At 39.6% G+C, this 26353-nt stretch overlaps 1 protein-coding gene across 1 annotated transcript; it reads right to left on the bottom strand.

Annotated features, from left to right (window-relative positions):
• Positions 1-2754: 2754 nt before the first annotated feature.
• LOC139297068 (zinc finger protein GLIS1) lies at positions 2755-25624 on the bottom strand. The gene is made up of 8 exons (XM_070919651.1): positions 24713-25624; positions 18755-18916; positions 13697-13810; positions 11194-11320; positions 9478-9634; positions 3852-3982; positions 3652-3750; positions 2755-2897 (listed from the first exon to the last, which is right to left on the bottom strand). Exons 1-8 carry the CDS (start codon positions 25622-25624, stop codon positions 2755-2757), a joined length of 1845 nt encoding a protein of 614 aa, XP_070775752.1.
• Between the last annotated feature and the right edge of the window lie 729 nt (positions 25625-26353).

The following is a 26353-nucleotide window of genomic DNA, read 5'->3' as shown; positions in this document are numbered from 1 at the left end:
TCTGTTTTACGCCGTATTACGTTGTATGAATGTATATTTTGTGTATAATGTATATTACACACTGTATAAATTCTCAGGTGTGACTTTTCCATTAGGATTAATACACTATCTAAGGTTCTTCATGATGTTTTTGTGATTTGATGATTTTATTCTCTGGTCTTGCCAGAAACAACATTTTATCAGCTGTACTTTTATGGTTGAAATGACAAATAATATAATTGAACTTCAAAGGGATTTTTTAGTTTTTAAAGTGGAAATCATTAGGAAATGTGTGTCAGTGTTTATCATAAGGTTTAACAACCATTTTAAAAGCCTATACTAATACAAAAAGTTGTTTTTAACACCTGCAGCAATGTAACACTCATGGGGACAATATAGTCATATTTCTTTGGGTTACTTGTTGTACTGAACCGTACTAAATGTTAACTAATAACCTTTTAAATCTCTCAAAGTTCAGAAAGAAAAATCACCTTCAGTTTATTTTAATTAGAGCCTTTGTTGGACCATGAAGACTTCGGCTGTACTTCTACTGTCGTTCTATTGTTTTTTAAATGTACGACCAATAGATGGCAGTATTACCCAGCACTCAACAAGCTCAAACCTATCCCCTAAAATCATAACCTAAGCATAGATTTACACTCTTTTAGTGTATATTTAGACATTAATTGATGATGAAAGTAAGCATTAGTTGAAGCCCCAAAACTAACAAACACAGACATATACAAACAGATTTTTTATTTAGATATAAAAGTACAGTCTATATACACTGTTCAATGACAACAATAAGAAACATCTGAATTGCTACAAAATCAGTGTAAACATTTTCTGGTTGGTCATTTTCTCAAAAGTCTCTGTGATGAGACAGAAAAGAGTGCAGAGAACTTATTGTAAACAATGCACACCTCCCTCTCACTGGATATAACACTGATAACAAACATGTAAAGGCACTGTGCAGAAGCAACAGAAGAAACTATATTTAAAAAAAAAAAAGGAGATTATGCTACTGTCTTGATCGTTGTTAGATTACACATATTGAAACGCATTTGTCACAAATCATGGACGATACATTTTAGTGCAGTTTGTTTGTCTTGTGTGTCAGTTTATCAGTCCCAGGAGTCGTCCACACGGATCCACATAGACTGTGAGTGTACTACATTTATAAACAGTCATTCAGACACTTGGTGGCAGCACTGCTACAGTTCACTGTACAAAATGTAAATTAAACAAGTAGTTGGAGGTTTCTCAATGACAATTTGGTTACAAGGTAATTTGGCCGCTGATGAACACACACTTCAACCTTCAGGGAATAGTTTGACATTTGGGGAAATACACTTTAATGCCAAGAGCTAGATGAGAATATCGATATCATTCTCACGTCACCCCAGTTTTAGCCTGTTTGCACTGGTTACCAATTAAAAAAAATAATAATCACAGTACATCAGTGAATGTTATCTCCTCACTGTCCCAAAAGGCCTCTTAGATCTGCTGGTTCAGGCCTTGTGGCTGTTCCAGAGTCGACGTTAAGGTCAAGAGATGATCGACCTTATGCTGTTCAGGCACCTTGGCTCTTGTATTTGGATGTATTGGCACTGACTCAGCTTTTAAATCCTGTCTTGAAACACGTATTCATAGGCTCGCCTTCTTATCTGACAACAAGTTATATCTTGTTTGTTTAATTCGTACAAAGTGTAAGAATGACAAGTTGGGGTACAGACTATTTCTTGGCCAGGGGCAGTGACTTCCTGGAGTCACCACAGTCAAGAAATAGTCCCGCACATAACCCTCTGTGTTTTTACACATCAGTTTAAATTATATGAATTAGACAAACAAGATTTAACGTGCTAATTGAACTTTAGGGTTACAGGGTAGGTGGATTTTGTTACATTTAGACAGAGCCAGGCTAGCCGATTCCCCCTGTTTCCAGTCTTTGTGCTAAGCTAAGATAACTGACTCTTGGCTGTACAGTAGCTACATTTTTAGCGTACATGAGAATGGTATCGATCGAAAACAATGAGCATGTCTCCCAAAATGTTTCAGCAGTCCTTGCTCTATGATTGGACTACTAAATGCAACTCATCATCCATTATAACATAGTGCACATGTCTGTGATGAAGTGTTGCTCTCTTCTAATCTTCTCAGATAGTTTCATTTGAATGACGGCCCAAAGAAGAGAAAACTATCCGATATTTCATCCAAAAAAAAAAAAGAAGCAACTTTTAGAGAAAAGTCAAACAAAAATTATTATAACTTGTGAAGCAGAACTGCGTTGTTTTGTTCTTCGGAAGTTTCTTAATCATCTTTCAACCCCAGCAGATTTGTTTATTGACTCTTGGTCGACTCACTACATTATAAGATCCCATTCTGACAAATATTTTAACATTTCCTGGAGGCGAAGCTGCAGTGGAGGCAGAATTAACCAGCTACCTGATTTTCCAATAGATCAAACTAGCAAATAAAGCTCATTCTATCCAGATCACAAATGCTGTGGTCATCTCTGAATAAAAAAGTCACTGCTATTTACATTTATAATTTGACCAGATTTCCTCTTTGGCCAGTTCATGTTTGCCAATTTGCCTGCAGCTCTGCCTCTAGTGAATTTTGCACTTTTGTTTGTACTGTTAAAACTCAACGTCAGCCATGAATATACAGTATATTGTTGTTGTGATTGTCTTCCACCATACCTCATACATGCTGCATTTTGTCCATGGGAAAATGAAGTGATTCTGATTCAGTTTTTTTGGTTCTGGGTAGCCATCATGAGTCCAGGTAGATGGAGTAGATCTGGTTGAGGCAGCGGTCGACGCCTCCTGCCTGGAAGAGGAAGCTGTCGTCTGAGCAGGGAGACATGGAGTAACCGCCCCCCGCCTGGCCATGCAGGTCCTGCAACAAGTCAAACCCTGAGAAGTGGAAAACGGAAAATTAATATTATTTTCACAGCAGCTCCTTTCTTTTTATGTGAAGGAGAGGGGGCCTGCGGTTATTTTAATAATTAATCTTTAATCATCATAATCAGTAAGCAACCTTACCATGTCTTTTTTGTTTTTATAAGAGTTTCCAGAAGGGTTGTTGCCCAATCAGTTAATCAATCTTTCTTTTTTTTTGGTTTAGAACCAGGTGACATTAGTTTCAGTTAAAAACAACAGTGAAACAGAAACAGAGTACAACTCAAAAACCATAAACACCAAACCTCCTTAAGTAAAGTAGGCAGATAAGAGAGGAATCAGCAGACCAGACTTATACAGATTCTTCAGTTAAGAAAATGTACGATGGGAGTTTAACAGGCCTATGTTGACAGAAACAAAGTCCGTCCAGGTAGCTCGCCAAGCACGTAAGGGAATCAAATGTGTTGTATTGTTGTTCCGGAGAGCCACACTCGAAGGCAGAGGAAAAAGCCAGTCACATTTTCAGACAGATTCTCTAGGAAGGCATTCACAGTGTTGCACTTGACAGATCACAGAAATAGTTGTGTCAAGAATGAAAAAAGAGAGCTAGGAAGAGAAGTTTAAACCCTGGCTCCTTTCTCACTTACGGAAAGTTAAGCAATTGTTGGACACAGCCCCACCCAATTCCAAAAGGTGTGATGGGAGGGGTTTCAGATGCCCTTTGATTGGAGCACATGGGCACCTTTACTCTGCTTTAATGCTGTCTTACCTGTAGAGTGAGAGGCGGAGGGGTTTGTGAAGTAACTGGTGGGTTCGAAGCCTCCATCGCTGACTGTTTGAACCACCTTTCCTTCTCCATACAGATATCCTTGGAGAACCCCACAGAGGAAACGATGCATGTCACCAACACCAAAAACTATCTGTCATACTGATATAGTGAAGCTGTTGATGTTGACACACGGTCAGTACCTTGCTGCTGTGAGAATACTTGTTGGTGGCTGTAGGTTTTGTGGTAGCCCTGCAGCTGGACGTCCGCTCTGTCTGATGAGGAGCTCACTGGGCTGACGTCAGCGGACATGAACAACGATGTTGGTCTGTTCCTGTTGGCAGCACCAGGTAGCTGAATTACTCCCCCAGCATGAACATTTATGTGAATTAATATGATAAATACAACCATGATGAACATTTGATAACTTGATTTATTTATGTTTTATTACTAAATTCTGTTGCTTCCAACATTTGAGAATAGATTGACTTATGTTTTAGATTTAGATTAGAGGGAAGGGGTTAAACAGTGTGTTTGTCTGCTATAACGTAAGCTGCAATCGTTAGCATGTTTGGCTAACTAGCTTAGTTACTTACTGAGTAGTAGTAACCTAATCCAGCGTTTCTTCCAAGGCCAGCAGCATTTCATACTACATTTTTTCATGCCTTTACAGTTTACAGTGAAAAAGCACCTTTAACAATAACACATCCATTGTGTAGTATTTCCCAACAGTGTGAGAGCCGGTAGGCTAACGTTAGCGGCTCTGTCCTTCTTTGGGAATGTTACACTACAACAACCCCAAAGCCAAACATGTTATCTGAGATAGTGCTACACGTTGATCAGTCCTCATCCTAAAAGCCTTCTCTCTTAATGTTACTCTGAAACATGAAAGATAAAGTATGAATCTAACCTCTTGCTTGTCTGCAAAGCAGCTAAACAAGGCTAACCGGCTGTAGCACCATATCTATCGTTATACCGTACAGTTATATGAGGGGGTATCAATCATCTCATCATCATCATCATCATCATCATCATCTCAAACTCTTGGCAAGAAAGCGAATAAGACAATTTCCCAAAATGTTGTACTATTCCTTTAAACACACAAGAACAAGAACATATTGAAACTGACAGATTTGGTAATTTAACTGTCAAAGTAAGTGTTTTTTTTTTTTAATGTGGATGAAGGAAAATGAAAACTCTGATGACTTATATGTGACTGACACAACCCAGTTGCTTTTTTTGTGTCTTCCTCTTGCCGAACTGTTTAAGGTTTCTGTCATATAGAGTTACTTCAGTGTCTCTTAAGCCTTATTAACCTCACCACAGAGGTCTGAGCTGCACCCCTGAGCCAAGAACACTTAAATGATGCTAGTGTCATAACCAAATTATTAGTAATCATACAATTTCAGAACAACAACAATTTAAATTAAATATAATATCATTACATAGGCTGTCCTGGACTTTATTTTCCAGTCACTCTTCTTTCTTTTATGGTCATTTCTATACATTAGTTTAAATTTAAATCTAAATTAGGCAGAGGTAAATCATTAATCCTAGAATAGGGCTCAATTTAAACTAAGCTACAAGCATGACATTTTTGTTCAATCTATTGTAAAAATAGTTAAGTTCAACACAATTCTATGATGAAATCAAATCCAGACAGAGTATTTTGCAGCCATTTATACTGATTACCATTATCTGTCAGTGTGGCAGCGAACACATTGTGTCATCAGACACAAACATGTAAATACTTAAACTTGTGTACAAACAGTACAGTTTATATAAGGAAGCGTTTTCACCCTGGGGGGTTGAGGGGGGGGGGGTTAATGTAGGCGGGCTTTGTGTGGAGCTGTATCCATCGCTAGGCTGTAAGAATGTGCTGACTGTGCACAAACACTCTGACTCAACATGGAAACGAATGAGTCAGTGGAGCCAAGTCGACAAGAAGAAAGAAAGAAAGGCAGCCGGATAATCTCTCCAAGGAGATATGCAGCTGAAAACCCCCCAATATGGTATGCGAGCCCCTCCTCCTTCAAAGAGCTCGCTCTCAGCATTTCATGTGGCCTGAGAACTCTCCTGGATGATGTACTGTAGCATATTGGTCCCCAGGGAGCCAAATGGCCTTGGTTTCTGCTGGAAGGGTTTTAGTGGGCTTCATAAACAAGCCAGGCCTTGTCAGAGATACTGATGGCTGCTGGCCCAAGCGCCTCCTATATTCGCATCTGACCAGCTATAAAAAAAGGAAATGTTTGGAGATTTCTTTACATATCTATCATTTATCATCCCCAGGTCTCTTTATTACCCATTTCCCATGTCAAATGCTATTACATTTAATTTAACAGTCTCTGCTTTCAGTGGAGAAATACAATAAAAGCCAAAATTAATCAGAAGGACTTTTTGAAACCCAAACTGATATCACTTACAGATGGCTGTGGCTTCCCAAGGTAATAAAGACCAGGCTTTGTATAAGATTAAGTAAACAAAGTGGGCTTTGATATAGTGCGACCGTTGAAATGAATGTGCCGCGATGACTGTGAGCCCCAAGAATTCAACACTTCTCTTGGATTCCCCTCGGTGGCCCCAGAACCATCAGAGTTGACCTTAACTATAAACAACGCCGTCTGTTCCACGGCTTACATTCTTGCGACGCTGCAACAACATAGCTGAGATGTCTGAGCCGTGCCGTGCGCGGCCCTGCTGGGTTGATCTGCTGTTTTGTGGCCGGTGTGCCCGAGCCTCTCAGACGCATGAGCATTACAGAGAGCCCACACCTGAGGGAGCGTCTGTCAGCACGACCTCAGGAAACTGTTTCTCTGATCATATTTTACCGGCTAAACCTCTTCATCACTCATTTCTTTTTTTCTTCTTTCTAACTAACTACAGCCAGCTGCCCTCCGTTTATCTGGAATAAGAAGAATCCTGCTTGCAGAATTTAGGCGCTTATGTTTATATGCACGTTATACTGTACGTAACCCTGCTTTAATCCATGGCTGCTTTTTAATGGCAGCACACTTGGACTGGATCAGAAGAGGGGATGAGTAGGTTTACCGAAGGTGCCAGTTTGTGCTCGCCAAACTGATCTGTTTTCATTTTTTGGCAGAGGAAAGATGCTGGAGTACTTCTGCGATATAGATTTACTGGATCACAGAGGATCATGCTGAATGTATATAACACAGATGGAGGTTTAATGTGATCTAAGCACCACCAATCAAGTACTTAGAGAAACTAGAGTGCACTTATTGCACGTTAGATATACAGTAAATGCAAAAATGTGTGGACATCAAAAATTCAGTTAAACCGGCTATTTGGATCCGATGTCATTCGAAGCTTCTGCAAAGTAAACTTCATTACGTCTCTTTCCTTCAAATTGTATAATAGGGTTTCTGTGTGAGAGCCATCCTGGTTAGTGTGCCTGTATCTGATGGACATGCTGCTCCAAAAAGTCAATCCACCTCTCCACCCCCCACCCCCCCCCCCCCCCCACCGCAAAACACACAAACACTGCACATCACAAATATTCGCTGATGGACAAGCCTTAGCGCAGGCCTCTGAATCCCTCGTGTATTAAATAATTAAAATAAGTCGAAATGGCTCGTCTCAGCCAGAGTAAATACACGCCTGGCTATGAGGTCAGAGTTTGATGCCGGCTGTGCCGTGAAGCAAAGATAATTTACTTTCACGTGTTTAATGTCTCGCTAAGTCATTTGGGGGAAAAACAAGTGCTTGTCTGGTATTGGCTTTGGCAGACCGTCGTGTACTGCGGGCACCAGAGGGATTCTATGACATCCTCAGTCTCCATAAAGAGACGTCAATGGACAGATTGTGCATAGCTTCATGGAAGCTCTGGCTGCAAACTTGGAGGAGATGGAGGCCCGGAGATGCTGCTTTTAGGCAAGTACAGTTATATGTCCTAAAACACACAGACACCCAAACTCTGACCTGAACATCAAATTAAATGACTTTTGGTTTACTAAAATATGACTTTACATTTTAAATTGATTAGTTTTACACCTAATGATCTTCTCAAATCAAGAAATCCTGCCGCATCTTGATGTTTATAATGTTTATTATTAGTATTTAAGTATTTTATCCATCACCCTAATTCATTCTGCTCCAACTTTTGAGGATTTTCATTTTCAGCACACGTACATTAAACTACAATATAGCGCAGTTTTATTACTAACACTATAACAACTTTTTTGGGTTTGGATTTGTGTTCAGAAAGAAAAAAAACATCTCAACACATCTGCTACGACCTAAAGGACATTTGACAATAACATACGAAAATCGGGACAAAGGTAGGTACAATCTGTGTTTTTTTTTTTTACTTAAAGAACTTGATATTAGTTACTGGAAATGTTCCGCAACACGAAGGCAATAAGATGTGGCTGAAAGTTTTACAAAATTGTGTTTTCCAGTAAGTGGACCTAAGAATTGCGCTAAGAATTTTTCATCAGACTGCAGTTTGAATTTGTGTCAAAAGAGAACAACCCATCGTAACTCTCCTCTTAACCCCTCTGCCAAGACCTAAAGCCCATTTGAAAAGTACTCGTGGAAATTCTGGACAATTTCATGTGAAACTGTGTGCATTATATGTGAAGATTTTATTTCATGCATTAAACCACAAAAATGTTATTCTGGCCCTTATCAACTCTCTTTTATTGAACAGACTGCCTTTGTTGTTACTGTTGTGCCAATAAAAGTTAGTTTATGGGCAATTCTTCAATGACCAATGATTTGACGCCATATTGTCCAAAAACTGCTGCCCTGGAGGCTGTCAGCTGTATCTTTTTAGTCTCACTTCTACTTTTATACTGGGCTAGACAAAGTCTAGTTTCAGTTTACAGTACACATAAGTTCTGTGGCCTCCAAGTACCCAATCAGCGCAACCGCAAAGCCATAACTCCATCTCTGGTGATAATGTCTCTGGTTTATTCAAGAATGCCTAAGCTCACATCTCTCTCTCCCTGTTGTGCTTTCCAGAAAGGAGAGGCGAAGCTAAGTGACTATGAAATCTTCACATCAAAACAGGGTCAATGTATTCAAGGTTGAAACACAATTTCTGCGTTTAACATAGGAGGAACTGCTCAGAAGTGTTGAGCAGTTCAAAAATGCTTTAATACACACGAGATGTGTTAAATGAATGAAGTTTTTGGGGCGAACACCGGAAAAAGCATTACTTTAAGAACCAAATTCACATGCAGAGAGGAGCAGAAAACTGTGGTCAGTTTTCACTATTTTTATCTTTAGTAGAAAATTGCTCCGACTGAAAACTGCCAAATGCCAAAAAAAATCCCATTCAGCTCCATTGTATTGGGTTGGCTGCAGAAGTCCGTGCAGCAGATAACTCAAAAGCTTGCCAAACACCACCAGAGGTAAGTGGGAAAATGTGGTTTTTTTTGTGATTTGGATAAGCTGACCATTTAACTTTGCCCCTGAGTACATCATTAAGTAAAATACCGTTTTCCAAGAAATAAAAGCAATCTAATTTTAAAAATACATGAAAAAATTTTTTTTATTGACATTTATGGTTTAACAGCTGTATCTCATGATATGAAAGGTAATTTTTCTTTATGGTGACTTCACTCTATGAAGCAATAAAACAAGTGCAAAACCCTGGAACAGAAATAAGAAATAGGAAAACAAGTACAGTTGAGCTGCCCATGAGCAAGGCACTTAACATTTAATAGCCAGTTATAAAAAAAAAGGGACAGATTCAAGATTAACTGCAGCATTGCTGAAGAAGCCCATGTGTTTACAGTCATTTTCCCTGCATAAATAAATAACTGCCTTTTGGGATGCAACACATTGCATTGATCTTACACTCACCCTTCTCTCATGCTCCCTGGGCTTGTTAACGAAGATATGGGGCTGTTGGCGCCAAACTTTCCCTCCAGGCCTTGATACCTGGAGCAGGTGTCTACAGACGGAGGGAGAAACTCTGAATTTGCCCTGTTGTGGACGGTGCTGCTGGTTGAATACACACCTGAAAGAGAGAGAAAGGTTTATTGAAGGATTACTTTACTGAAAATCTGTTTTGAGTATCCACCACTGCATATAGGCTTGAAAGATAGATAGATCTAGGTAATGTTAGCTCCTTTGTGGAGGTTTGTGCAGAGCAGTTAGCTTAGATACGTTAGTTAGTTACGATAGTTACGATGGAGTCCAACAGCAACCCAGTTTCAAAGTCAGAAAGTCCATGGAAACTTAAGAAAGTGCATATTTCAACTCTACGCTGTCAGTCATTTTACTCAGTTAATACCAAACACTAACATTTTCACCAAAGTATGGCTAAAAACAGAGTTACAGTTAGTTGCTAGCACAGTTAGCTGTTTATGTAGTTCGCTACCAACCCAAGCAAGCTCGGGCTTCTCTGTCTTTATCTTCTTACTTTTTAGGTAATCAATTGATTATTTAGTCTATAACATGTTGACGTTTTTTTTTAATAATTATCTGTTGATCAACTAATTGATTAATCAACTAAGCACTAAAGCAAAAGGCTTAAAGCTAATGGCGGCTAAATGCGCTAGCAAAAAACATAAGCTATATTTAACCATATTTTAGCTTATTTTGGCAAAAATACAAGTGTTACACACACTGGGCATACACATTGACAAAGGCAAAGCGGTTTGAGAAGTTTCTATGGACATTTTAATATCTTAGTATTAAATAGTGGGTCGCCACAGAACTCAAATCCAAGCTGACTACAGCTGCGACGGAGCAAACTACAAACTTTTGAGAGGCACCTTTCAAGCCCACAGGGGGTGAAGTGTTTGATACTAAAAACATAGTTTTTTGGTGGTGCTGTAACACAAATACCTGCCCGCATTCTGCAGCGCTTTCAACACTTGGCTTAAACTTTGAGGTCAAGGGCAGCTGATGATGATAGCATGTGTCACCATAAATCCAGCATGCATACAGTATACACAGCTATACACAGAACAGTCAGAAAGTTGGTTTCAGGCTTTAACATTCGGCCATTTCTGATAAGGAGAAAGTCCTCTTGGGACATTTTCAAAATTAAACACTGACATGCTTGTTTCACCCTGAATAAACATAGCTGGTAGTGTGTCGTTTGAGGCTTTTCCCTCAAAGTCTTCTGGGTAAAACTGCAAGTAGTCTGAAGTAATAGACATGGACAGCTCTCCTGGACACTCTCCACTCTCTTTTGCCAACTGAGCCTCAGTGTACCTGACAGCTTCTTGATCCCGGTTCAGCCATTGAAAGGGAAAGAAAAAGAGTTTGGCTGGAAAACCGGTTTGGAGAAGCTGAAGGACGGGCGGGGAGGGGGCCAACTTGCCCGCAGTCAGTGCCCGGTAATTGGACAAGGTAAACACTGGCATGATGAGCTATCATCGAAGGAATGGGAGAGGAGGGAGAGGAAAAGGAGCAAATGAGGCCATGGGAGAAAATGAAAGAGACAGCTTAACAGCCCAGGTGTTTGGGCAATTACCCTTTTCTTTGTTTTTACTCATTTCCAGAGAGGTGTTGGAGGCTAAACGAGGACTTACACGTAGCTTTCGCTACCGTTTCATCTGTGCATACCTGTGAAGTCATCTAAGCTCGGTAAAGGTGAGCTGTTTCCTTGGTGGGAAGAGGCGGAGCTGTGGAGATGCTGCCTCGCCAGACAATCACTCAAAATGTCAGATTCCAGCATTGTGTGCACCTGAACCTGTCAAACACACGAAATACAGATGTCAATGTAGATAGTTCATGAAATAAAGTATGTTGTGGTACATTTGGTTTAATGTTTTCACGTTGGTGAGCATGTGCGGTTGCCTGCCTGCATGTAGGGATGAGAGTAATTATGTTAAAGCTGCAGCTTAGTTGTCTTTCAATTGCGTTTTGCTGTTAGGCAATACAACTCCCATGGAGCTCAACTTTGAAAGGATTCACTTCTCTTTTGATTACATACAGTAGATCAATTGAAAACACAGAGGGGTTTCTGCAGGCAGTTTTCTACTGTTCATTTTTCAAAGAAATAATGCTTGAACCAGATGCCTGGTTCTTGTTTCGCCTTGCGATCCAGCTTCCCGAGGTACAAAATCCATAAATCTTGTTAGGCAATCTCATTCCAAAATGTTCTAACAAAGTTAAGGCAAGACAATTTACTTTATTATCCAGCGTTAACAGAGCATCCCCCAGGACTTTCCAAAACAATTTATCGACAGCTCCAGGACTCAGAAGAAGCTCGCGAAGGACACCCAGGAACCACAAAAGAGGCATGAATAATCAACGAAAAATGTTGTCCCAAACCAGTGTTTATGAAGATACAAACTTCAATAGCTGTGACACATCAGCTCGAAGAAATGTATAACCGTAAGGACTTTATGAAGTACATGTTTAATATTTCAAAGTCCTATTTAGCCCCACGGGGTTTACTGCAACGCAGGGCGTGTTAGCCATGTCACAACTTACAAGCACACGTGGTTCTGTTTAAACCAAACAAGGCATGGGAGTACACACAAAGCCCCAGTGTCACTCACGGTCCATAGAAAACAAACAAGGCCCAGATAACGCTGAACAATGGGCTCCCTATTCTGACTTCCAGGGAGTGTGTGTAATACTTTATTTTGTTGTATTTCATCCTACTGAATCATAAACATGCTTGCTCTCTCCTCCTCATCCTCCTCCTCCTCCTCCTGCTGCTGCTCTCCATCGCTTTCTCTCAGAAAAAAAATTGGTTCTTCATGCGGAGACAAGGTGCTACCTAGAACCACTGAGAAACTCTTTTCTGTTGAAGAGGTTCTTTGAAAAGACAAGAACTATTTCACTCTGTTAAACTTAATTCTAAAAGGGGGGACAAACTTCCATACTGGCTTAATTTGCATATCATTTTTGTTGCCGCGATGTTGACTATTATCAGACTAAATTAAGAGGCATTACAAATGTAAATACTGTTCTTTGCACTTCAATTTTCTTTTCAATCAGGATCTCTGTCCCTTTCATAATTCTCTCATAAACTACTGTGTGTTCTTTAAGTGATATCTAACACATTTCTGGACTTCCGGCTCTGATCAGCCGGTGTCCGAGGGTCTTTTTCTGTCTCCCTCTGTGTGTGCTGTGATCCTCACAGTTAGTTTGGGAAACTGACACTGAAGTTTAATGTGTTTGACCATTTTCATAAAAAGAAATAAATTGTGGATTTTATGTCATGACAGAAAAGCTTTTGAAACATCCTAAAACCGCACTGAAACCAAGATTACATCAGCTGTCTAACTTTAAACACTGTCAAATTCATTTACAAAACCGAAGCGAATAATGAAATGGATCCTATTTCCATACACAGTGTCACAGTTTGCCTCTTAGTCCCTTTAGCCTGGCTCTCTCATCCCCAGCCCCCGCTCACTTCTCCCAGGCCATGTTCCTTCCTCCAACACCCCCAGACCTGTCGTCCTCGAGCCGTCCACCAGATGCCCTCCGACTTTCCCCGTCATTGCAGATCCTGCCACTCCCATCTGCCTTGCAATCACCTCATTCCCCTCACCTGAGCACCTGCACCTCATTCCCTCATCAGCCACTCCCTACATATACCGGTCCTCATCTTCTTTAACCTGAACCTCAATCTGTCTGCCTACCTGTACCTGCCTGTAAGCTCACTTCAGTAAATCACCAAAATCATCCTGCTGCCTCATCTGTCTGTGTTTGGGTCCTCTCGCTGTTGCTGTGCATTTCCTGAGTTGTGACACAAGGCACACTTTTCTGTATATAGAAGTCAAGGAGCAAGATGACATGACTGTCAAAAAATACAGAAATAGTACAAGGGGACATCCTGGTGGCCTAGGGGTTTAAGACACTGGTTCAGTCCAGTTGTGTACCTTTTGTTGTATGTCATCTGTCCAAAATGCCCCAAAGAGTAAAAGTTGCTATATTTTTATTTACAGCAACTTCTTCTAAACACCACTACTACTTCAACCTAATCTAGTTTTAGAGACACAGGAAGGTTTTATTAAAGATGTTTGTTTCTGATACAGGTGATCACAGCAGGAATCATATTCTGCTCTCAGCTAAACCTTCCAATATATAAAAACACAATTGCCGTCGTTACCTTGACCTCCCTGTCCTGAAGGCCTTTGGCTGAGTGAGCTTTGACGTGCTTTCGTAGCGAGCTGGGATCGGTGTAGCGTTTGGTGCATCCTGGGATCTGACAGGCGTACGGCTTCTGTGAAGGAACCATGACAACAAGATGTGAGAGAAGAGAGAGAAAACTATGAGGGAACAGAGAAGGAAATACGTCGGTATACTCAGAAGTATGTGTGTGACAAATAACACGTCCAAAACATGACACTTTCTCTTTATATCAATCCATTGATACTTGCACTAACACTGTTACACTGTTGGACAACAAAATAGACCCTGAAATACACAACAAATCCATATATCCATAGTGTTTATTTGATTTAGGTTCATGGTTATCAAAATGGTACGGACTAAACCCTCTATTACATACTGTATACTTACTATTACATACTGTTTATATCTTATACAATTCCAGCACATGATATGGTTTATACAGTTACACTGGATATGCTGTCAAACACAAAATATGTGTTTACAAATAATAGTTAAGTTGAGTCACGGCCAGATGGCTTACAGATGTGATACTGTGTACAGTAGTCCTGTGTATTATACACACAAACATTTAGGATAAGTGCTGTAAATGTGGTTACTTAGCGTGACAACTGCACTAACAGAGAAACGAAGGACATGCAGATTATGTCAACATTTTACGTTATGTACTCCTCAGCTGAAAATGGAGTTTATTTACCTTTCGTCTGTAGGCTTAAAGAGAGGAAGAGAGAGAACAGCTCAGTGTACAGATATACTTCCTCCTGTTCTGCTGTTTATCAATTTATACATAAGGTAAAATTGAAATCATCATCTTCCTGCAATTAGTATATAAATGAAAGATTTATTTATTTCAGCAGGTAATTTCTAAGTGGAGGAAGCCTTTCGTAGTGAAGGTTTGTGAATCAAAGAAAATACATTATTTATGCATAGATTAAAGACAGACAAAATATCTGTTGCCTAAGAGTTTCCTCACCAGGTAAAATAAGTCTGCAGTCAATCAAGTTGCTTCAAAATAAAATACATAATAAACATCAAGGAACATGCTTTGAAATGTGGTTATATTGTAAACAGAACTCTTCTTGGGGAAAACCATTAAGTTCTTACATACATACATACTTGATTTACTGAGGTGGTGTCGCCTGTATTTCACAATGTTATCAAAGTTTAGATGAGTAAATGAACCCATTTCCATGAATCTAATTCCTTACAGGTTTTTTCCCTTCTTCATTGCTGTGTGTTTAACCAGGTGGAGTGAATTAAGTTTTCATGAAAACACATGTACAGTGTTTAGTTGAATCTTTTATGGTTTATGTACCAGAATCTGAACATGGCGAGTAAAAGATAATGACCTACATAGATTTAATGACAGTATTTTGCTGATATATTCTATCACTAATTAACAAGAACCAACAAACAAACTGTTTATTAAATCAAGAGCTCTAAAGTTCACAGACTATTTTCCTACAATGTAAAATATTCAATGAAATAAGGAACATTTACTCACACACGCATGCACACGGTGTTTCCATCACTTCAGAGGACATTACATTGACTTACATTAATTTCCTGGAGCCTTACCCTAACCCTAACCATAACCACTACTTGCCTAAACCTAACCTTCCCCTAAACCTAAACCAAGTCTTCACCCTAAAATTTAATGATTTACATTACGGGGCTTAAGTTTTGTCCCCAAAAGGAAGGCGAGTCCCCACAGTGTGACTGTGTATACAGATTTATGTCCCCACAACATGAGTAATACACACACACACACACACACTTAGATTAATTTAAAAAGAAAAATACTTAAGTGTTTATAGTTCTCACATATTTGTCTACATTTTCTTTTTATTTTATTCTTATCTGTATTTCTAACAGCAAAATCCCAATTCCTCTGTTTATGTACATATTTGTATTTCAAACTCTGTCTCAAAGTGGTATCTAAAAGTTGTTTAAGATAAGAGAAGGAGGAATGATGAATATGCATGTTCAAGAAACAAAGAGTCAGGACAGTAAAATATGACTGTATTTCTGTTAAAGGGGTGAATTTATGGAGCAGTTGTAGTGAGGAACTGAAAATGTTTAGCACTGTTTTATGCTTTTGTTTAGAAATAACTGAATGTACAAATGTATGATCAGAATGGCGTGTTGGCATTAGTATAGTAGTGATAGTGGAAAACTCTGTCTGATTTTGATGTCAAATAAAAAGGGTTGATGCAATAAGCTGCAGCATCACCTTTTAGTCTGTGTTGCATTCTTTTCTACTGTTTGTTTTGTTGGGAGTGATTGTTATGTTTTGTTTTGTTTTTTTTATCCCAAATTGTTTGTGTAATTATCTAAAGACAGAAATAAATACATTTCAAATTTCAGACGTGCAATTACTCTAACATAGATCTGGCATCAGAGTGCTCCTGTACAGTGCCCAACTAGCCAAAATTGGGCAACATCTTCCTCTTATGAAACTCTTTCTGCACAATATTCCCTGGGAGGCGAGCTCGGAGCCTCCCGAGTCTAAAAGTGAAATGATCGCATGCAAAGCTACTAAAGTTAGGACATAAGTTAATGGATATACATGTCAGTGTGCAATTTAATTACCAATTTAAGTAACTAAAAGTGACAAAGAAGTCAAAGCTAAACAGAAAACAACAAAACAAAAAGTGTTTGGTTTGAGTGTTTGGTTTGGTGTTGATTGGTCACTTATCATTTCAACATTGATCTGTCGCAATGATTTTGTTTTCAACATTTGCTAACTATCTAGAAAATCATTACTGTCTTGAAACCACATTAAATGCACACTCGCTGACAAATAAAGCAGGAACTGGTGAGAGGTGGTTGTTCATACTGATTACAAAAAAATCCCAAAACAAGCTAAATGTTTAGGTTATGTGAGGCTGACCTCATTTTGGAAACAAATCTTTCAAAACACACTATTATTTATAACATTAGTAACACAATACAAGTTATTTAGTCAAACCTAAATAACTCGTATTGACACCAGTCTTGTCTTGGCTGGTTGTTATACTATATTCAGCAGTTATTTACATTCAGTTCTCCACTGGGCCTCTGTGATGGCGCCAGATGTGTCTGATTCTTGATTTGTGACGCAACTGCGAAGCTGCTATTAGCCAGAGTGAAACCACAAAAAGGAGAAAATAACTTTCTCCTCTTGTTGCAATAATACCAGAGTGCAACGTACAGCTCCATCTCACCCGTGTAATAAGAGATCTGATTTGCTGGATTACTGCTAAATCCTCATAGCTTGTCAGCAGGAGTAAAAATAACTGTGGTTTGTAGAATAAATCCACAGCAGGTATGTAGTTTCACAATCCTAAAGAAATGTTGAGACTGCATATCAGGCGACTATGCACAAAGAGGAGAAAGACGGCAGGCACTATAAATTAAAGTGATTTTTAGTGCACCACATTTAGCCCTTGTTACATAGCAAATATTGAATATCATAAAGAAATGTATGTATTTACAACCTACAGGCGAGTGAGGTTTTATAACCCGTCAGCTCATTTCAACACTGCTGGCTTCATCTATATATTAAAGTGATGGCTTTTTGTCATTCAGACATAGATGACTTTTATGTAAATGTTCCTAATGAACAGTGATGGAAGAAGTATTTAGATCCTTTACTTAAAAGAGTACGCCGCCGATGTAGCACTCCTATAGCATCGTCAGACTCACAATATAATCAGAACCAGAGATATCGTATTCTCATCGTTCTTCTTTGTCAAAACATGGCCCATACATTACCCACAATGCAACTCAACCACCTACAGTCCAGTCGGAGATTCTGGGTGTGTTATGCTAGTAGCAGCTAATGTAGCCTGGAGCTGCTAGCCTCACGCAGATATGAGGAGTGGGCTACAAAGGTCAGGTAAACTCACATCTTTCTAACTCCCCACATCCAGTTTTTACGTTTTTCTTTTTCTCTACGTATTTTTGGAGACATGTCTGAAGGTTTAAAGGATATGTTCATACTTTTTCAAGTGTGTCTTAAAACACTGGGTGCCCATATGAACATTTAAGCAGGTATGAGTGTACGTGATGGGGGACAAAATCCAGAGTCCTCGTTCTGTGTAAATAATACGGTCCAAAAGTTTATGTGAAGGTAATATGAGGCTTCAGCAGTCTGAATGAGATATATCAAGTGAATGTCCTCCAAAATCTTTTTCTTACTGTCCTTCCACTATAGTTTAACAGGGAAACACAAGAGAGGGAATTTTATACTAGAAAGAACATAACTGTAATGACTACAGCTGTTTCTATGTTTATAGGGGAACCTGATTATTGTTTTAATGACGGAAATACTAAATACTAATTAATACTAGTACTAATACATTGTACCTAAGCACAGTACTACTACTTTTCACCACTGGATATGAAGGGACCTTCAGGGAAAGAGCCACAATGCTGGCACGACATTTGGCACCTGGTGCGCGAGACGGAGCAACGGCGAGTTTAAAAGTTTGGATTTCAAGACAGAAATCTTGTGTTTCTGTTTTCTCTCGGGCTGCATCAGTGGTGGATTTCATAACTTCTTTTGCCGTCGAAGCCTTGATTTATGACCGTCGCACCCGCCTCTCTGAATCCCTGAGTACATTTTCAGTTTCATCATTTACGGTTATTAGATGCTGAATTCTGTTGCCTGTTTGAGAGTTTGACAGTAAAAACGAATAAAATAACAAGGTGTTGAGCTGAGAATTTAATTCCTTTTTGCTCACATGCTGTATGTAAAGCTGATATACATTCACCCATGCAGTTGGCATGAGTCATGGCAGCCAACTCGACACCAGTTTGGAATGAAAAATTACTCTTCTGTAAAAGTGACTCTGGATTTTGTTCAGACATGAGACCAACATGTAAAATTAAAGAGCGTGTCTGAAACGTAGCTTTTTTTGAGGAGTTTCACTTTGATTAAGGATGGTGTGTACAATAATATAACAAATTGATAATTAATATCACTGCTTTCATACTAAACTTAAACTGCTTTAATAGAGGTGTAGTGTGGATGGCTGTGTGTTGCACTGACCGTGTCCAGATGTGTGCGCTGATGTTTGGCCCGGTCGCTGGAGTTGCTGAAGGCCTTGAGGCAGCCGGGATGCTGGCAGATGTACGGTTTCTCTCCTGTGTGGCTCCTAAGGTGGATCTTCAGGTTCTCCAGACGTGAGAACGCCTTGGAGCAGCCTTCAAACTGACAAGAAAATATAAACAGTCTTACTAAAACATGACACATCCACCATTTTGAAGCGAGTGATAAATAGTATAGTACTTTGAGATGGTAAAATTCTTGAATTTGAAACAGGTTATTAGTTCTATAATGGTTAATGTAAAAGGGGACACTCACTGCTCTCATCAACCTAGTTTCCAGTTGCAAAGTTAGAAACTGGTGAACATAATGGAGCATTTAGTAGCTAAAAAGCCGGATATTTCCCTCAGGAGTTGGTAGAAACCAGACCAAAGCTAAAAGAGAGTGAATATTGGCCTTAAAGTCGTTGGGTGGCCAGAAACACGAGTCCACGCGAATCTAAAGAAATCAGAGTGGTGGCACCTGTCACAGGGCTCCAAAGTTTTATGACAGCCTGATACCCACTGCAGGGCCTAAAGATAGATCAAAACATCACTTAGCATGAATACTGGGCTTCCATAGAGATGCTCACCCAACTATTTTACTGTGTATTGATGACTATCTTTGATGCATATTTTGTATATCAAGATGGACTGTGGATCAATTCAACCAGGGATCAAATGTAACAAAGCAAAAGTGATTTAAATTCATATATAGATACGAGTCGATTACTCACAGATATATACATCCTAGTTTTATCTCACTTCTGAAAACCAAAAAGAATAAAAACATCAGAACTTTTATCTTCTAATACAAATCATATACAAATCCCTTCTGTACCTTTAATTAAGTGTGTTGGCCTGTAACTAACACGTAATAAAATCACATGTTCACACTACAGACGAGTGATGTTGAAGTCTGATCCAACAGAAATAAGTATTAAAGAGGTCATTTATCACAATTTAAATTCATACAGTTTAGGTTATTGAATCATAAACCTCAGACTTTTCCCAAATAGCAAATTGGAACAAAACCACACACACACACACACACACACACACACACACCAGGCTGTGGTAGGTTCTGGTGAAGGTTTCTGTTGGACTCCTTCCAGACAAGAAGTAAATATCAGTCAGCGGGCACACACTGCAGGCCGTAAACCAAAGCTCTATAACTTTACAGAAACTGCATGTCACATTCAATCTCAAATCTCACAGACTTAAACCGACTGTTTTTATGTCTGACGTGTGAGTCAAAGTTTAAATGTGAATATTTCTCAAGGTTTGATTTAAACCTTCTGGAGACATTTAGACGATCACACGAGAGGGTTTTGAACATTTTTCCACGATCAAAACTTTCTGAATTGACTTAATGTGATAAATCCAAATAAACATTATCCTCAAAACATTCAAAATGTTTCGATGATGGGATAACATGAGGATATATTTTAGAGATATTAAAGGATTTTAATCCAGGTACTGATCTCTCTCTGAAACGGATGTTTTGCAAATGGGATCCTGGTCTGATTCTTATTCTAAAGTACAAGAATAAAATGTTTCATCCTTTTTAAACTGATCCAGAGGGAAATATGGAAACAGTTCTTCTACCTAATATTCATTCCAGGGTTTTATTAGTTCTCGCTAATGAGTCTGTAAATGTCAGTCACCTCATTTACTTTAATAAGTCTGTACATAAAAAGCACTACATCATGGTCATTAATTAATCCAAGGCTTGAAATCGCCTTGACACAAACCAAAAACACAGGTTTAAAAGCAACCCGTATAAAATACACTATTTTTATTAAACTATTCACTTCATTAACAGGCATAGATTATAGATTATAGACTCTTCAAGTCGGGTGAAACTCGAACATGTTGCATTTCAGATTTATCTTTAAACATTCTGCAGCTTTGTGAGAACTGAGCTGTGTCGACAAACGTCACTTAAACACTTCAGTTTGAGTTGTTTGAAAGGAGGAAAAACTTAATGCCCCTTCAGTCTTGTCAGTTTACTCCATGGCTACTGTAGTTAAAACATTACAGAAAAGAATCAAACAAATGTAACCCTACACTTACGAATATATATATGGCTCCAAAATAGAAAGAGATTTCTGAAGTCTTTGACAGAGTAGAAATTTGAGCACAGCTTTATTTAAGCTCTGTTACAGTTTATTTCCTCATCGTGACAGCATGTTCAGCATGGTGTCTTTTTAAAGTCCAGAGTAATGTTTCCTTTATTTGTACATTCATCTTCACTCTGACATTTAAAGAGGTTTATCCTGCAATTTTTGTTTTCCATTTTAATCATTTGATTTTTGAATGTGTGTTGAAGGATGAGGCTGGCGATGTTCTATATTTTTGGCTTTGTCAGAAACAAATCCAATGAAAAGACCCTTGTTAAACGAGTCTCTCGCGTATCTCGATACTTTCCGACTTCACTCTGCCTGTCGCTCCGAGCCCATTCGTTCCTTCAGAAGGTGTACATTTTTAAAAACGGGCCACAAATGTGTAGTTTCATTTCAAAAAGCAGTTCAGTCATTTCCTGGAACAGCTGGGCACGGTAGCTTTTAGCAGACGTTAGTCCAACAGGAGTAAATAGTCATTTTTGTTTGGGGACTATTTTCAGCTACACTTTTCTAGCGAGTATTTTCGGCAGCAGGACGGAGTCAACAAGTTCTCCAAATTAAACGACAAAACACGTTTAAAACAAGTGTTTTAGCAGGGCATAATCTGTCTGTGTCTTCCAAAACCGTTTTATGTCACAGTTGAAAAATAAATCTGTTTTATGATGCGCTCCAGTTAAGGTTTGGTAAGGTTTAGGCACAAAAACGACTCGGCTAAGCTTAGGGAAAGATCATGGTTTGGGTTGAAATAAGCACTTAAGTTAAGATTACAGAAAGATCATGGTTTTGGTTAAAGCGACTACTTCGTTAAGGTTAGTCTAAAGGGGGCCTCGTCATCATGGCTACGATAATCAACACTTGGTTAAAGTTTTGTTGACAATCGTGGTCGTGCTTTTAGAAACCTCTTCACGGACTGTCAGTTGGAAATGAGCAGCAGACTCCCGCGTTACAGGCCGACATTTTGTTGGCCTTCTTCTTCTACTTTGGACTTTGTCGCTCTTTAACAATGTAAAATTACTACAGCTGCTCGAGGACTTTGTCAGTTGCTGAAATGACTGACGCTGTTGTTTTTCTCCACGATGTATGCGGCACTGAGTGAAAATAAACCACAACTGCCCGCGTTCATTAACGATGCAGCTAATTTTTTTGACAACAAAGGAGCTCTATGGCACAGAGAAGTAATGCATATCAGGTTTGGTTACGTCGTTGGTTTTGGTCTTTTTTCATGGGATTTGTTGACAGTAAGGAAAACAGAATATCATCGGACTTATGCTTTAAATGCATCTACTGTACATATTAATGTCATTTCAGCACCATAAATTATGAATGATGACTCCAACACGGTGGATTTAAAAAACGCTTTGGGAACTCGTGTTTACAGCCTGAGTAACACCTGTCTGATCTGAGACTCGACATTACGAGCTGGTAAATACGGCTGAATTCATTAACAAACACTGACTACATTCATGTGAGATATTAATTTTCCATTGCTGCACTAGGAATGACTTCATTTACATGTTTTGGCCTGAGCGCTTTATGAAAATGAAATGACGTTATTCACGTAGTTCAAGCGTGACTAATGACTAATTTCTTATGTTGATGTTGATTTTATTTTATTAATCAGTTTGCAGGCAACTCTCCGCGGTAATATATTTACAAGCTGGCAGCAGATTAGGTCATTTTAATGAAATAATTCACTTAAGTAAGAAGCGTGTCCTTGAGTACAAATTTCTGAATGAATTATTAATCGCCATCCTTGGTTGATGACAGCGGCGGAGTCGCCGGGGAGTTATGGGGAGGGAGTTACTGGCACCGAACTGAAGGTCATCATGGGACAGACGTGTTCAAGCAGCAACAGTTGTGTTTCAGAAACTGACTCATGACAGAAGCGAGGCAGGGTGACGCTGTGCTGGGCCCACTGTTGTGATGGTCAATGCAGAAACCTCACTGTCTCCTCTCAGACCTAACATGGTCTACTTTTGTCTGGATCTGGATGAACTTTTAAGGTTTATAGTCCGAGAGTTTTCTCTGTGGGAACACGAGGTTCGGCAGGAGGGAATGATTTATTGTCTTATTACATCAGAATTTAATATCATTTGCTAGTCAAAGTTATAATCCTTAAGATTCATGAAGTCAAACCCCATATTTGATACTATTTATGGTCACTCAATGTATTTATATTCAGTAATTACCTCTCTATATACACTCAGTGGCCACTTTATTAGGTACACCTGTACAGTCTAATGCAACTGGTTCTAATATTCTGCCCCCTTCATGTATTTAAATAGGGAAGACAAAATATTAGGAGCACCTCTCAATATAATGTAGTCCAGTACAACACCACCTTTAACTATGACCTCAGTAATATACATATTTTGAATATACTCATTTTCAATAATGTCAAAAACTGAAAGTAGTATTTGTAGTTGTATTGACTTGCACTCAATTGTATGGGTGTACCTAATAAAGTGGCCACTAAGTATAAGAGTTTTGGTGGCGGAGTCCGCCATTCCAGCACAGAATTAAAACACATGCACGAGGGATTCAGAGAAAACGAGGCATGTAATTCTTTCTAATTGATATCAGACTCTCTGTTTACCATGCACTCTCGTTACACCACATCAGAGTTGTATTGTTGTCTGAAGTTACTAACAATCTTCTCATTAAAAGCATTCAGCTGGCGAAATACAAGGGGGCTTTCATTGTTGAGCAGCAAACCCTTATATTTGAGAAGCTGAAACTGAGAGAATATAGTCTTAAACCGCGCTCGCTGTTTCCACGGTAACTGCAGGTGTCATCAAAGCAACCATGACTGAGGGATTAAAACTTCAGAGACAGGCTGCGTGTTTCAGAGGACAGGAAAGAGTTTTCTCTGAGGGAACATAGTTTCTACAGGAATTAATGATTTATCAGTTCATTACATCACCAAACATTAAACCTTGTGCTACTTAATAACTATGAATTAATTGCTTTTGTCAGAATAACCACAGGATGATCAGCAGGTTTTTGAATGCTCAGTGCTACAGACACATCCTCCATTCATTCAACACTGCCACGTTTCTCCCTCTGGCATGCATGAGTAAGGGAAACCTGTCGGGAGGAAAGGAAACCGTTTGATCATCTCTCCGTCTAACAGACTCTTGATCATCGACTGCTCCGTCTGAGAGAAGTCGAGACGTCCTGTAAGACGATTAGTGCCTTTCAAACCCAGTTAAAACCTCCAAATGGCCCATTCGAAGGCAACATGAAGTTGGAAAGGATGAGAGACATTTTAACTGACCGTTAATGCTTTGTGGCGTTGAAAATGAGTTGAGTTGCACCTCTCAAAACTCAATTATTGTAGTATTGTGACTGTGTTGCATTAAGGGTCTCCTGACTGTTGAACATAATTTTTTACTTTTTTCTAGGATATAACATGGACCAATGCCACATGCCACAGCATTTATAGCCTAAGCTAGTTTGCAATTGCCATCCCTATATGGGCCTTTTATACAAATATACAAAACTCAACAAGAAAATATAACATAACAGAGCAAAACACGAAATAATGACAGCTCCATGAAGAAACCATTGATTTCTCTCTTTTCTCTGACGCCCAAACATGACATCAAGCTACCACTGATGTTTGAAGTAGAAACAACATTATGGGATCTTTTCCTGATATCTCACTGTGTGTCTACTGAAGCTCCTTGTACCGAGCAGCTCCCTTATGTGTGAATTGCTGATAAAAATTGATGAATTGTTTGTCTTTTCTTGTTCTTCTGGTCTGTGATCAACCAGACAAAAGCAAACAGACTCACCATGCATTTATTGGGTTTTTCTCCAGAGTGGACCCTCATGTGGATGAGCAGCTTGTAGCGAGCGTTGAAGGGTTTGTGGCGTCGCACACAGCCGGCCCAGAAACAGGAAAACTCTTCCCCTTTGCGCTGGTCGATGTGCACCTTCTCGATGTGCCTCACCAGCTCCTCCTGACTGCTGTAAGTGGCACTGCAGTCGATCCAATGACACGGCTGGTCCTGTTGGTCCACTGCGGGGTCCTGTCCTATGGGTCCATTAAGCCTCGGGAAATGAAGCGGGGCGCTGTCCTGACCATTGTGGCCTTGGAGGGGCTGGGTCACATGGAACAGCTCCCCCTGCTGGTTGTTCATTTGAAACGGTTCCCTCTTACATGGTGAGAAATCATCTGCAGGCTCTTGTTTGATTGAGTGATACTCTTCCTCTATCTTTCGTTGTTGATGAGAAGCCTTGTTGCCTACAGGTGCATCAGAGAGAGGCAAGGAAGAGGCAAAAAATAAAGAGGAGGAGGAGGAGGAAGAGGAAAGAGAGGATGGTGGAGAGCCAAAAGGAGGAGATGTGGCACAGCTGGTGAGCATATAGGATAAAGGGAGGGAGGGCTGAGGGTAACAACTGAACCTCTGGGTGGCGTTTTTAGGATCTGTGTGCGCTGTGGTGGCAAAGTCCTCCATAGTCTTTTCTATGTGGGTTCCAGCTGTCTTACAGCTGAGCAGCGAGGTGAGGTCACGACCCAGCGAGGACAGGGACAGGGAAGTCCTGGGAAGACAGCACACGCCCAGACCACCTGAATGTATCGATGACTGACAGAAGCCACCAGAAGACAGCGGCGCCTGAAGGTCCTCTGCATCCTCAAACACACTTCCAAAACCAGGAAGAGTCAGCTGGACGTCTGGAGGCCCGAGGTCGGGGGGCCACATCCTGGCCCCCGCTAGCTGATTTCCACCAAGCGACCCCTTCAGTAAAATGATGACTCTCTTGGAGCAACTTTTATGAATCCATTGGAGGTAAAACCATCTTCAGCATCTTTCATTTCTCAAATGTAATCAAATTAGGATGATTTTCAGCTGCTGGCATTTCCCAAGCATTTCAACCCAAGCATGTGTAATCTTCTGTCATTTGTTCCAAACTGCTTCTTGGTCAGTCATCTCTCATGCACTGTGGGAGACAGAAACCAAACCCACATGAGTCATCTTAAAAGACAGAAAATGCAAATACAAAACACTTTCTGAAACATATCACACAACAGCTTTGTCAGCCAGTGGTGGAAGAAGATCCTTTACTAATGTACCAATACAAAAAGGTCCTGTATCCAAACCCCTGCTTAAACAAACATACAGAAGTATTATCAGCAATAGTACTTAAAGTATCAAAAGTAAAAGTACTCGTTCTGCAGAAAAGTAACTCCTGTGACTGATCCTTTGACTGAGCATTTTACCATTGTAGCTTGTTGAGGTGGAGCTTGTTTTAACTACTCTATATACAGTTTAGTCTAGTGGTCACCAGAGATGATGATGATGGGAGAGGAAAGAAGAAAAATCAACATTCTCCTGCACAAATCTGTATTAATTTTTTGGTATTTTTTCAATTATTTGCTTTTTTTGTAAGCCTTGAATAGTTATTCTTTAAGTTAACTTGTCTGAGAAATT

This window comes from Enoplosus armatus, chromosome 14, assembly GCF_043641665.1.
Source record: "Enoplosus armatus isolate fEnoArm2 chromosome 14, fEnoArm2.hap1, whole genome shotgun sequence".
NCBI lineage: Eukaryota > Metazoa > Chordata > Actinopteri > Centrarchiformes > Enoplosidae > Enoplosus > Enoplosus armatus.
This window is presented reverse-complemented; position numbering and strand designations above follow the sequence as displayed.